The sequence below is a fragment of the Ursus arctos genome, unplaced genomic scaffold (assembly GCF_023065955.2).
Source record: "Ursus arctos isolate Adak ecotype North America unplaced genomic scaffold, UrsArc2.0 scaffold_18, whole genome shotgun sequence".
NCBI lineage: Eukaryota > Metazoa > Chordata > Mammalia > Carnivora > Ursidae > Ursus > Ursus arctos.
In genome coordinates, this window is record NW_026622852.1 from 26,742,649 (window position 1) to 26,755,497 (window position 12,849).

A 12,849-nucleotide genomic window follows, 5' to 3' on the forward strand; every position below is an offset into this window, starting at 1 on the left:
CCTAGACATAAGGGCTCCAGAATGTGATGGAGCTGACAGGTCAAGTAGTTCAAATGTAGGGCGTGCAGCCTGTGTAGCTGTGGCCTTTCTGACGAGGATTGCTTGTCTGGTCTGTTACAACAGCTAATGGAGCAGGGTTGTCAGAGGTGGCGTTGTGGTTTGGTAGAACAAACTCTGGGCTAGGAACGAAAAATGCCAGTCTTGGGCACATTGCAGGAACTTTTCCGAGTCTTCGTTTTCTCACTTCCGATGTGGGTATTCTGATGTCAACCTCTTTTACGTATGTTTGGGTTATGTTTTGCCATTTATAGAATGCCTTTACATGTTATGTCATTCATCTGTCTTGCCTGCCTTACAGTACTGCTTTGGGGATCAAATGAGTAATATACAGGAATATAAGCAGTGATTGTTGCTTTTCAAAGTATTTGCTTTTCTCCCCTCAATTTTCTGTTTCTTCAAGAGTGAATTATAAAATAATTCAGATTTACTTGGATATTTAATGTATAGGTGCTATTCTATAACTCTATGCATGATCTCCTTCTATCATTTTCACACATAGCTCTAGTACCCGAGTATTGTATCAAATAGAAGTTATATTCATTTCTATTTTCTGCCCTACTGAACAGGAAATGTCGTAGGCACGGATAATCCAAAGTAATTGGCTAGCTTTTGGTATTCATTTTTGTACTTATTTAACTTGAGTATGTGTGGCTGAGAATTCAGAATATAGATCTTCTTTGACTTAAGGGGTTACATCCCGATAAACCCATCGTAAGTTGAAAATATTGTAAGTAAAAAATGCATTTAATACATCTTACCTGCTGAACGGCATAGCTTAGCCTGGCCTCCCTTAAGCATGCTCAGAACACTTACATGAGCCTACAGTTGGGCAAAATCATCTCACACAAAGCCTATTTTATAATAAAGTATTGAATATCTCATGTAACTTCTTGATTATTGTCCTGAAAGTGAAAAACAGAATGATCGTATGGGTACAGAATGATTTTAAGTGTATTGGCTCTTTATTCTCATGATCACGTGACTGACTGGGAGCTGCAGCTTGTTGCCCTGCCCAGCATCACAGGAGAGTATTATACTTTATATCGTTAGCCTGGGAAAAGATCAAAATTCAAGATTTGTAATATGATTTTTACTGAATGTGTATCACTTTTGCACCGTGGTAAAGTTGAAATATTGTAAGTTGAACCGTTATAAGTCTGGGACCTCTGTACTTGAAGTATTGAGTCTATTTGGAAAACTCAGCTTGAGATAAGCCATACATTTCAGACTTTGGTGTCTTGTCCACCCCACTCTTTATCGTCTCCAGTTCAGGAGTCTAGCAAAGAAGCCAGCATCGTTTTCCTACCCTTCCCTCCTTTCCCACACACACCTTGTGGTAAAGGTACAAAGCAGAAGGCTAGGGAGAGAGAGAAAGGGCTTTTTTTGGTTTGTTTTTAGGAGAGTTACTTTTTTTGTGTGAGAGAGAGCAAGAGAGAGCAGGTCAGGGGAAAGGGCAGCGGGAGAGGGAGAGTGAGAATCTTAAGCAGGCTCTACAAGTGCGGAGCCTGATGCGGGGCTCAATCTCGTGACCCTGAGATCATGACCTGAACCTAAATCAAGAGTTGGACACTTAACCGACTGAGCCACCCAAGTGCCCCTGTTTTTAGGAGAGTAACATTAAGATTATAGAGGGAACCCCAGAAATCTTCTCACTTGAGCAGTGGTTATCAACTGGTGTCAAAGAAGATGCCCAACTGGTGGTAAAGTGTCTGAGCTTCTGGGGTTGGGACCTTCCTAAAGAGGGAATCTACAGTAGGGGGAACTGCTAAGGTCAAAGCAACACAGTGAAAACTTATCTTAGCATTTTGGACTTTTATACAGTACCATTAGTATAAGCCTCTGTGGTCTCCACATTCTCCGTAACCCTTGAGGTTGTGCTCATACCAGCCAGTGATGCAGGTTGTTGTTTCTAGTGTTCCTCTATTTTCATGATGGCAGCATGACTTTCTCTTCAATCTATTATTACAAATATGGTGTCCAGAACAAGGAGAGATTCATGATATTGCTCTGTTTTGTGGGGCAGACCTCTCCCGGCATATTATGTTTGGTTCTGAACACTTCACACTGAGGACCAGTGACAACCTAGAGTGTGTGATCTAAAGAAAAGGCCAGAATGGTAAGGGGCGGTAGTCATTGAAATGGTGGTTAAAGGAACTGGAAAAGAGAAAACTTGGAGAGGATAGATTGTCTATAATAGGAATATTCAAATTCCTGAAAAGCTCTTACACCCAGGAAGAAGTAAAATTATGACTGTTAATAAAAAGAGTTAACCATTTTTTGAGGGGCTACTCTGTTTAGATGTTGTACTAGGCTCTCCACATATGTTACATGTATTGCAAGGCAGGTTCTATTTCTGTTTTACTGATGATGGAACTGAGGCTCCGAGACGTATAATAACCTACTCAAGGTCATACAGTTATTCAGTGATTTCACAATTCAAACCAAGGTCTTCCTAATTCCAAAGCCTGTTAGCTGTCAGATTGTACTGACCCTGAATGGAGATTGTAGGCAGACAGACCTTAAGGGGACAGGTGGGAGAACTAGCCATCCCAGCTGTTGTGTTCTCAGGAAAGGAAGACTTAGGGCAGACATGAAAGATCACTTATTGGGGTTGTTGTGAAGAGAATTCATCATGGCAAAGATGACTTTATTTATTTTTTAATTATTTTTTAAATTTTTTAAAAGATTTTATTTATTTATTTGACAGAGAGAGACAGCCAGTGAGCAAGGGAACAGAAGCAGGGGAAGTGGGAAAGGAAGAAGCAGGCTCCCAGTGGAGCAGTGAGCCCAATGCGGGGGGCTCGATCCCAGGACCCTGGGATTATGCCCTGAGCCGAGGGCAGACGCTTAACGACTGAGCCACCCAGGCGCCCCGGCAAAGATGACTTTAAAATTACATTCCTTATGAGTCTCTTCCGCTGTCATCTTCTGAACTCCTGTTCCAGGTCCAGGCTAGGCCCCTTCCGCCTTTTGGTTCTCAATGATTCGTATTTGGTTCTCAGAACCTATTTCTGGCCCCTCATGCATGGATCTGAATACTTGAATAATTACTCTCCTTAAGCAAAATAAAACTTGTATAGAGGCTATCTCACTTTTTAAAATTGTACTTTGCTAGTACCCTCAGCATCATGAGGGCTCCTCGGATTGGTGCTAAACCCAAATGTAGCTTGAGGTGCACTGTGCTACAAGTCTGAGCCACTCTTTACCAGCCTGCTGTACAGCTACTGATGTTAGTGCCTAGATAACTGTTCCTTGATGAAAATGCCATGCAGGTCTTACAGTGGGGAAGGAGGACAGAGTGTCTTGGCTACATAACATAATTTTAACAATTAATCAGATGATGATGGGGTGTGAAGGGCTAGGCAAGAGCTCCTCTTCTTGAACTGCTTATTGTCACCTGGTGATAGCTTCAAAAATTATGGAGAATGTTTTTTCCTACTTAAGAATTTGACGAACTCATGTTTTTACAGGCTGGTATTGATTTTACAAAGTAATTATGCTAACTTTAAGATTTGAAAACAATATATTTGTAATTTTTTGTTAATGAAGTTTATAATATTTTTTTGTAGCTTATTCACCTTGATGAAGATTGTGTAACAGAACTTTCTGTACATCACAGAAATAATCGGCAAACAATGGAGGATTTAATTTCATTGGTAAGAAATACAACATGAATTTGAGAATAATATTTTGTTTTATTGTTCTTTATTGATATAATAAATGTACTGATAAAATACATTAAAATAGTATAGCATTTTTCAGACCTATGATTTTATCATCAGCGTACATATTATATTTATGTATGATTTTCACTCAATTCTTTTCTCATATCTGCTGGATATCCTCTTAAAAATGACATTGATTAAAGAAATTATAGTGGGGGAAAAAATGAAGAAACGGAAGAAACTAGTCCACAGAGAATTGACAGAGTTCTGATTTTACTCCTTGAAATTCTCTAACATGGACTGTGATTCTGCTATAGGAATAAGTAAATACAAAGCACTTTTCTTCTTACCTAAAAGCAACCCTGTAGCATCACATCATCCCTAAACTTATGAACCAAATACCAGGAAATCATTATCATGATTTCTGTGTTGGATTCTTTTAGCTTTTTCAGATACTTAATCTCTAGATTTTTTCCTAGAGATGGAGGCACTCACAGCTGACTCTGAGTATAATCTAACCTTCTAGACAGGGATTGTGTCTAACTTTGCTCCTGGTTCAGTACTGTGTCTTTGATCATCTTCGATTTGTGTTTTTTCTCTTTTCTATTTTGCAGGGTAATGGCTGTAAGCAAATTTTTTTTAACTAACAAAGCTTTGCTAAGCCACAGTTCTTTTCAGTGAGGAGATATAAAGGATTTCTTTGAATGACATAATAAGCAAAGGTTCTGGAATGTATCTGGAAAACAGAATGATAATTTAGTTTTTCATGAATAATGCTTTTATTTTATTTTATTTTTTAAAAAAGATTTATTTGTGAGAGAGAGAGAGAGTATGAATGGGGGCGGGGAGAGACAGAGAGGGAGGGAGAAGCAGACTCCCCACTGAGCAGGGAGCTCAACACAGGGCTAGATCCCAGGACCCCAAGATCATGACCCGAGCTGAAGGCAGATGCTTAACCAACTGAACCACCCAGACACCCCAGATAATGTCTTTAAAGGAATGGCAAGAATTGGGAATCGTTGTAAGGTCTTTTATAATGAAAATTTGAAGTTTCCATTGAAGTAACTTTAGAAAAAAAAATACAACTTTTTCTTTAGGACAATCTTTAATAGAAGACCATATTTCAGATGCATAAGATTTCTTTTAAAATTTTTATTTTACAAGTTTTTAAACCCTTACAAAAGTAGAATGGTTTAACAGTGATCTTCATGTACTCATCATCCAGTTTCAGCAGTTAATGACACTTTGCCAGTTTTATCTGTATCCCAGCACCCTCTCCCATCTGCCCTTTCTAAGTAGGATATTTCAAAGCTAGTCCCAGACATCCTGTCCTTTTATTGAGAAAAAGTTTGGTGTGAGATCCACAGACTTAAAATCTGAATCTTTAAGGTAGTATACTTAGTCGGGCACCTCGATGGCTTGGTTGGGCATCCAGCTCTTGTTCTCAGCTCAGGTCTTTTTTTTTTTTTTTAAAGATTTTATTTATTCGACAGAGATAGAGACAGCCAGCGAGAGAGGGAACACAAGCAGGGGGAGTGGGAGAGGAAGAAGCAGGCTCCCAGCAGCGGAGCCTGATGTGGGACTCGATCCCAGAACTCCGGGATCACGCCCCGAGCCGAAGGCAGACGCTTAACGACTGCGCCACCCAGGTGCCCCTCAGCTCAGGTCTTGATCTTGAGGTCATGAGTTTGAGCCCCACATTGGAGTTTCAAGAATTATTGAAAAAAATTTAGAATTTCAAGAACTATTGAAAAAAATTTCTTTAAATAGTATCTTTTATGTGATCTTTACATACAGTTTTCAAACAAAGTGAAATGGAAGTAGGAATTGTTTACTTCTGATACAGAAAAAGTAAATAATGAAGCATGATAGAAATTGTTTTCTGGTGTTAATCTCTCTAAAGATCTCAGTGATTCTAAAAGCTAGACATGAGCGACATCAAGAATGTTGTGGAGAAAGTAATAGTTTTTCTTCTTTTGTACTCTTCCCTCATTCTTAAATGCCTGTTTATACTTATTTTGCAGTCCTAGGGATGAGTAGGATACAGAGATTGTCAACCTTATCTGAACACTAGAGTCCCATGGGTACTTGAAACTAATCCCAATGCCTAGGTCCCACCTCCAGAGATTATGATCTAATTGGTTTGTTGTGTGGCCTAAACATCAGAATTTTTAAAAGCTTCCCAAATGGTTGTAGTATGCAGCCAGGAGTTGAGAAGTACTCCTCTAAATCAGGAGTTGAGAAGTACTCCTCTAAATCGTTGCTATTCAGAGTATGTTCTGACCAGCAGCATTAGTATTACTTGGTGCTTGTCAGAAATGCAGACTCTTAGGCCCCACTTCAGACCTACTGAATTGAAATCTGCATCTTAGTAAAATCCCTAAGTGATTCATATGTACATTAAAGCTTGAGAAGCATTGGTCTAAGTCCGTGGTTTTCAGCTGGGAGTGGCTTTGCCTCTCAGGACATTTTTGGTTGTCACAACTGGGATGTGTATATGTGCTGATGGAATCTAGTGGTTAGAGGCCAGGATTCTGCTAAATATCCCAGAATGCACAGAACAGCTTTTCACAAGAAAGAATTATCTAGGCCAAAGGTGAGTAGTGTTGAGGTTGAGAAATCTTGGTTTAGGAGTTCTCAGAGAATTCACATTGGTCCTAAGTACTTTCCAGTTTAAATAGCCTCAGGGGACCCAGATTTGAGGTCATCTGTGGTCTGCTACACTTTTTCTGGCACTTTGGGAGCTTTGCCTTTATTTTGGGGGCTAGTTAGACAGGACAGGGAGAGATCAGTTTAGTGAGATCTATGCTGGTACGATGCTGCTGATCTTTGTGCAGAGAGAGAAACATTATTCTCAAATATTTAACTCCTAGAATTCCCATTTATATATTATACATGAGCACTTTAAAAAAAAATTATTTATTTGAGAGAAAGAGCATGAGTGGGGGTAGGGGCAGAGGGACAGGGAGAAGCAGACTCCTGCTGAGTGCGGAGCCTGACGCGGGGCCAGATGCAGGGCTGGATCCCAGGACCCTGAGATCATGACCTGGGCCAAAGTCAGACACTTAACTGACTGAGCCACCCAGGTGCCCCTATATGTGAGCACTCTACACTTTTTTATATGCAGAAGTTACAGTTTCATATGTGTTATGATTTCAAGCTATCTCATCGTAGCCCTCTTGAGACTCCCAGTAGTGGTGCTAGAGCTTCCTTCCGCCTGATTGCTTTCCTTACTTTCCCCCTGTTCTTCCTGCTGTGAGTGGCTGTGAATTGTGGGAGCAGCCAGTCATCTGGTAGGGGGACTTCACTGAGGGTTACGCATGCATATGAGAACCTATTCAGACCAATCCCTTCCCCCACCCCTGCAGTGCAAATCCCCCTGTATTCTGGTGGCAGAAGTTTAAAGATTGAGGGCCTTATGACCAAGGTCAGGGGAAGGATAGTGAGCCATTCCTCAATATCTCAAATACTCTGTACTGGTAACTGCCTGCCCTCAGCCCAGGTGCCCAGGCAGTTCTTTAACATGTAGCCTGTGTGAACAATAACTGGGGATTTAAAAAAAAAAAATTTTTTTTTTTTTAAGAAATGGAACCTTCTTTATGATAGGTAAACCTATTGCTTTACTTTCAGATATTTGACTTTCAAAATAGGGAGCTGCTTAAAAGATAAGGGAGACATGGGTTGTGTTAGACTTGTGGACTAACGTCACCTGGAAGCGTAACTAATGTGCCGATTCATCCGTTATTGAACACACATCTCCCCCGTGTATCTAATTGTAATGAGTAATGTGCAATGGCTATGGCAAAAAAAGTTATTAAAAGGATCCTTTTTGCTTAGAGATAAAGAGGGCTTAGGGTTGTAAAACTCCTAGGCAGGTTTAGGAGACTCCATCTAAAACTGTCCAGGTATTATTTACAATGCCTGGATTGTGCGATACTGTTGTTGATAAGCAAGTGGCAACTTGTTTCTAAGCCATTGTCTCTAATCAATTTATGGCATCTCTTTCAAAAAAGTAGGACTGTCATACTGGAGAGTGATTGTGACTGCATAGTTTTTACCCAGTTCCCATAGTACCTTCTCTATGAAACTTTTTCTGTCCTTCCTTCCAACCCATCCTGTCTGGATTAAAAGCAACATTCTGTGATAGTTTATCACAGTGTTTTACACTTTTTCCACTGGATTGATAGGTCTATTATATAGATTTCAAAGCGTACATGATGATAGTGGTCAACTAAAATATTAACTGATAAAATTTATTAATAAAAACAGTTTTTATTTATACTTTTTTGGTAGTAGGCCTCTTTGGATCATGTGCCTTGTGGGGAGATACATGCATTAAATATTATTCAGTATTATTAAGATTTAACACTCTTGTAGGGTAGAGAGTCACCCAGTCTTATGAGTCCATTACTTAGAAACTTTCAGTTATACACAGTGGATTGAACAGATATGTTTACATCCAACACTTCCCTAAAACCTCACTAAAATGATAATAAAGCGATAAAAATAAAAAATTCACAAGGATGTTGAGAATAAAAGAGGAAACAAAAAGTAATGTCAATAAAATTTGGGGAGTTATAAAATACATAAGTGGCATCTGACATAGCATTTTAAGCTGAAAGCTAAGTGCCTGCAGTGGGAAAAGAAAATAAGCAAACTGATTAGAGCCCTGGGCTCTGGAAAGGCTTAGGAATCAGAGGTACTAGGAACCTCTGAAGTTAGGAAAGTAAGTAGGGTGGAAAACAGGAAGATTGGTTGAAAGTCTGTACTAGAAGCAGTTGGACCCCAGGTCCTTTCTCTACCTTGTGCTGCATGATAGCCACCTCTCCCTTACCCCAGCAGGAGATGGGAGACATTGAACAAGAGGCACTCGTGTACCATACGCAGCTTGGGTAGGGGTGATGAGCCATTCTGAATGGACGCATGGACACATGCAGTCTTCATATTCATAGTGAACCACTATCCCTAACCACCTTCCCTATTCAACTGTGAGAATGCTGGAACTGGGACTTTATCCTGTTTGCAGTGGGGGTGGGGAAAATGTTGGAAGATTCGATTCTAGGGAAAAGCCAAGAGAGAAGACCTACTATACCAATGATTGGGGGTTCAGATTCTTGTCTGTTTACCATAGAGAGAAGCTCCCAAGGCGATGAGCAGCCTCGAACTACATGGTCTTGAATTAGCTGTGCTAGATAATTCTTTTTTAAATAGAGACAGGCAGCCAAAGATTACCAGACATTTGAGGAAAGCCTCTAACGTGAAAATTAGAGATGAAAACAAATGGTGGGGGTTGTGATGGGGCGGGGGAGAGAAGAAAGAAAAGTAAAGATACTGAGAAATAAAAGATAATGCAGGAGTGGAAGAAAATGGCTAGAAATGGTAATTAATATTCTCAGAGTTAAGAGAAGCTGTTTCTTTTTTTGCAATAGGAATAAGATAGCTAAAAAGGAATATTTCAAGAGATAGCTCTTGAAAATTTAAGATATGACCACAGAAATGAAAAGCTTAGTAGAAATGATTGAAAGTAAAATTAAAGGAAAATCTCTCAAAAGTAGAATCTAAGGACAAAGAGATGCACAGATAGAAGAGAATGGGTGAGGAAGGTCCAACATACAAATAATAGAAGTTGCAGGCAGATAAAACAGAAGAAAAAAGGGAAGAAAGCATCAAAGAAATAATACAAGAAGAAATATTCCGGAACTGATGGTTTCTAAGTTAGTAGAACTGAGTTTTTAAGAATGGAGGGACTTAGCCAGGGTTTGGAAATATGGATGAAAATAGATCTACACAAAGTGAAATTTCAGAAAACTGGGGGAAAGAGAATACCCAAAAAGTTTCTGGAGAAAAAAAAGCCCCTAAAAGATCATAAAGAAGAGCTTGGAGTCAGAAAGACTTTGAATTTTTCAGTAGCTGTACTAGAAGTGAGAAGACCATGAAACAATGTTTTTGAAACTATGGAAAGTATTGTCATCCTAGAATTCTGTACTCAGCCCACCCAGAATCAAGTGTGAGGATGGAATGCAGTCATTTATCAGACATGCAGGATCTCACAAAATTTACCTCCCATTCATCCACCCTCAGGAAGTTGCTGGAGGATATATTCCACCAAAACAAGAAAGTAACCAAGAAAGAGGAATATTTAAGATCTGGGAAACTGAGGATACATTGTAGAATAGAGGTGAAGGGGGGTGCCTGGGTGGTTCAGTCGGTTAAGTGTCTACCTTCAGCTCAGGTCATGATCCCAGGGTCCTGGGATCAAGCCCCACATTGGGCTCCCTGCTTGGCAGAGACCCTGCTTCTCTTTTTTCCCTCTGCCCCTCCCCCTGCTCATGTGCACGCTCTCTCTCTCCCTGTGTCAAATAAATAAATAAAATCTTTAAAAAATTAAAAAAAAATAATAGAGGTGAAGGGAATCCCTAGACTGACAGTTGAGTTGCAGGTTGAGAAAGAAGCTAGTCCAGAGTGGAGCATGGAATGCAGACATCAGGTGGCATGTCTCCAAAAAGGGCCATGGAGGAGGGAACAGATTAGCCTGTGTATGTGGACGTGCTGAGGGGAGGTGTAGAGTGCTGGGGAGTGTGGAACTGGATTAGTAAGACAAGTAACTGCCTCTTTTTAATTTTTAACTTCAGGAAAAACCAAGATACAAAAGAAGGAAATGCAAGGGTAGTACCCCACGTGGTTTAGGTGCAATCCCATTCTGGTTGTTAAGATATTAGAATATTTATCTACTCACTGAAGAATTCCTACTCTGAGTGCCCTCCCCATTGTCTGTTACCTCCCTTAGGTCCCCTGGGCACCTCCCTCCAGTCTTCCTTGAGACTCAGTGATTATAAGGTTAATAATTGTCATGGCAGGGGTGCCCCAGGACCCTACTCACCTCTCAGCCTCTGTTCTAATTGCATAAAGTCAGGGTACCAATGAAATATTTTGAACATTATCCCTACTCAGTTGTAAATACTAATTTACATAATCATGATAGTGTAAATATCGATTTAACTAAAAATTGTGATAAAATTATAATAGGGGAATGCAAGGAGGAAGAATGTATGGGGCAGGAAGGAGTTGTAGTAGAGCTAAATCCTTATTTTCCACACTAGGAAATTCGTAGATAATATCTGAAGCTGAAAAAAAAATTTAAAGCTGTATAAGCAACATAGAAACATAGAAGAAATAGCTAAAAGTATTTAGAAGTGGTTCCCTCTGAGGAGTCGAAACTATGTGTGAGAGAAAGAGAGAGAGTTGGTACAGGGGATTGCTTTTTTTCTGAATGGAAAAAAAATAATGTAAAATAAAACATTATTTCTAAAAACAACTTCAGTCTTCTAAACAACTTGATTTTCTTTTTTCCAGTGGCAGTATGACCACCTCACCGCTACCTATCTTCTGCTTCTAGCCAAGAAGGCTCGGGGGAAACCAGTTCGTTTAAGGCTTCCTTCTTTTTCCTGTGGACTAGCCAATACCCCAGTCACAAACATTAAGGTAAATGTTAGAACCTTTTTTTTTTTTAAAGATTTTATTTATTTATTTGACAGAGAGAGAGCCCAAGCAGGGGTAGTGGCAGGCGGAGGGAGAGAAATGTTAGAACTTTTTGTATGAACACCTGTTGCTCTTTTTTTTTAAAGGGGGGGCAGAGGGGAGAGAGAATCTTTTTTTAAATTAATTTATTATATTTAGAGAGAGAGAGAGCACGTGCGTGTGGGGGGAGGGGCAGAGGGAGAGAATCTTCAAGCAGACTCCCCACTGAGCATGGAGCCCAACTCAGGGCTCAGTCTCACGACTCTTGAGATGATTACCTGAGCTGAAACCAAGTGTCATACGCTTAACGGACTGAGCCACCCATGCGCTCCTAAACACCTACTGCTCTTGCATTGTGCCTGCTCCATTCATGAGTGGATACACCACTGGTGTCAAGGAAGCAGAGGCAAGACATTTTATGATTTAAATATTTTGGTGAGAGGGGCGCCTGGGTGGCACAGCGGTTGGGCATCTGCCTTCGGCTCAGGGTGTGGTCCCGGCGTTGTGGGATCGAGCCCCGCATCAGGCTCCTCCGCTATGAGCCTGCTTCTTCCTCTCCCACTCCCCCTGCTTGTGTTCCCTCTCTCGCTGGCTGTCTCTATCTCTGTCGAATAAATAAATAAAATCTTAAAAAATAAATAAATAAATAAATAAATAAATATTTTTGGTGGGGGGGGGGAAGAATAAAATAAAAATAAATAGTTAAATAAATATTTTTGGAAAATGGGAATTCTGAACTTGAACTCAAAATTTAAATGTTGGGGCGCCTGGGTGGCACAGCGGTTGAGTGTCTGCCTTCGGCTCAGGGTGTGATCCCGGCGTTAGGGGATCGAGCCCCACATTGGGCTCCTCCGCTATGAGCCTGCTTCTTCCTCTTCCACTCCCCCTGCTTGTGTTCCCTCTCTCGCTGGCTGTCTCTAACTCTGTTGAATAAATAAAATCTTTAAAAAAAAAAAAATTAAATGTTAACATGGCATTGAAATAATCCTCTCCTCCCCTCTATTTTTCATAAAAGTAATTTCTAATTGTTGCAGGAAAATTTTCAGCCACAGATAAGCCAAGGAAAATAGAATTTATCTATGAACCTACCACGTATAGGTTTTATTTGTGTCTTTCCAGTCTTTTTTAGAATGCTTAATTTATATAATTCGTGTATAGGCAAGTGCTTTTAAGAGATAACCATATTATTGGGTTGTGGATAAAAATTTTAAACATCGTTGGGACTAAGATTTCTGAAAGAGGATATACTTTATATGACATGAGATATTTTAATGAATATTTTGATACTCATTTATGTTGATGGTTTAGGTTTGTTTTGAGCAGTAGTTATAGCTCATGTAACTCAAATTCCTTGTATGAGTTTGTTGTAACCATATAATTTTCTTCTATTTTTTTCTTCTTTGTCTCCTTTTCTTTGTCATGAGCATTTAGAATGGCGGAGAAGCTTTACATTTTTGGAAGCACCGTGTCATTCCTAAGAGTTCGCATTAGTCTCTATCTTCTGTCTGATTCTTTGTTATCTAAAATTCTGCCTTCCAGATCCTTTGCTGGCTGGGTGTGGAACTTTGTAATATAATAAGTCTTCCCTTCAATTAATTTAGGTTGC

At 39.9% G+C, this 12,849-nt stretch overlaps 1 protein-coding gene across 2 annotated transcripts in view; it reads left to right on the forward strand.

Moving 5' to 3' along the window:
• The window catches only part of MELK (maternal embryonic leucine zipper kinase), an 83,124-nt gene that overhangs the window by 47,944 nt on the left and 22,331 nt on the right, over nt 1–12,849 (forward strand). For both annotated transcript variants that reach the window (XM_026506224.4, XM_057313603.1), the window contains exons 11-12: nt 3,630–3,716; nt 11,079–11,207. In XM_026506224.4, coding sequence (XP_026362009.1) covers nt 3,630–3,716; nt 11,079–11,207 — 216 coding nt within the window. The remainder of the gene's footprint in view (nt 1–3,629; nt 3,717–11,078; nt 11,208–12,849) is intronic.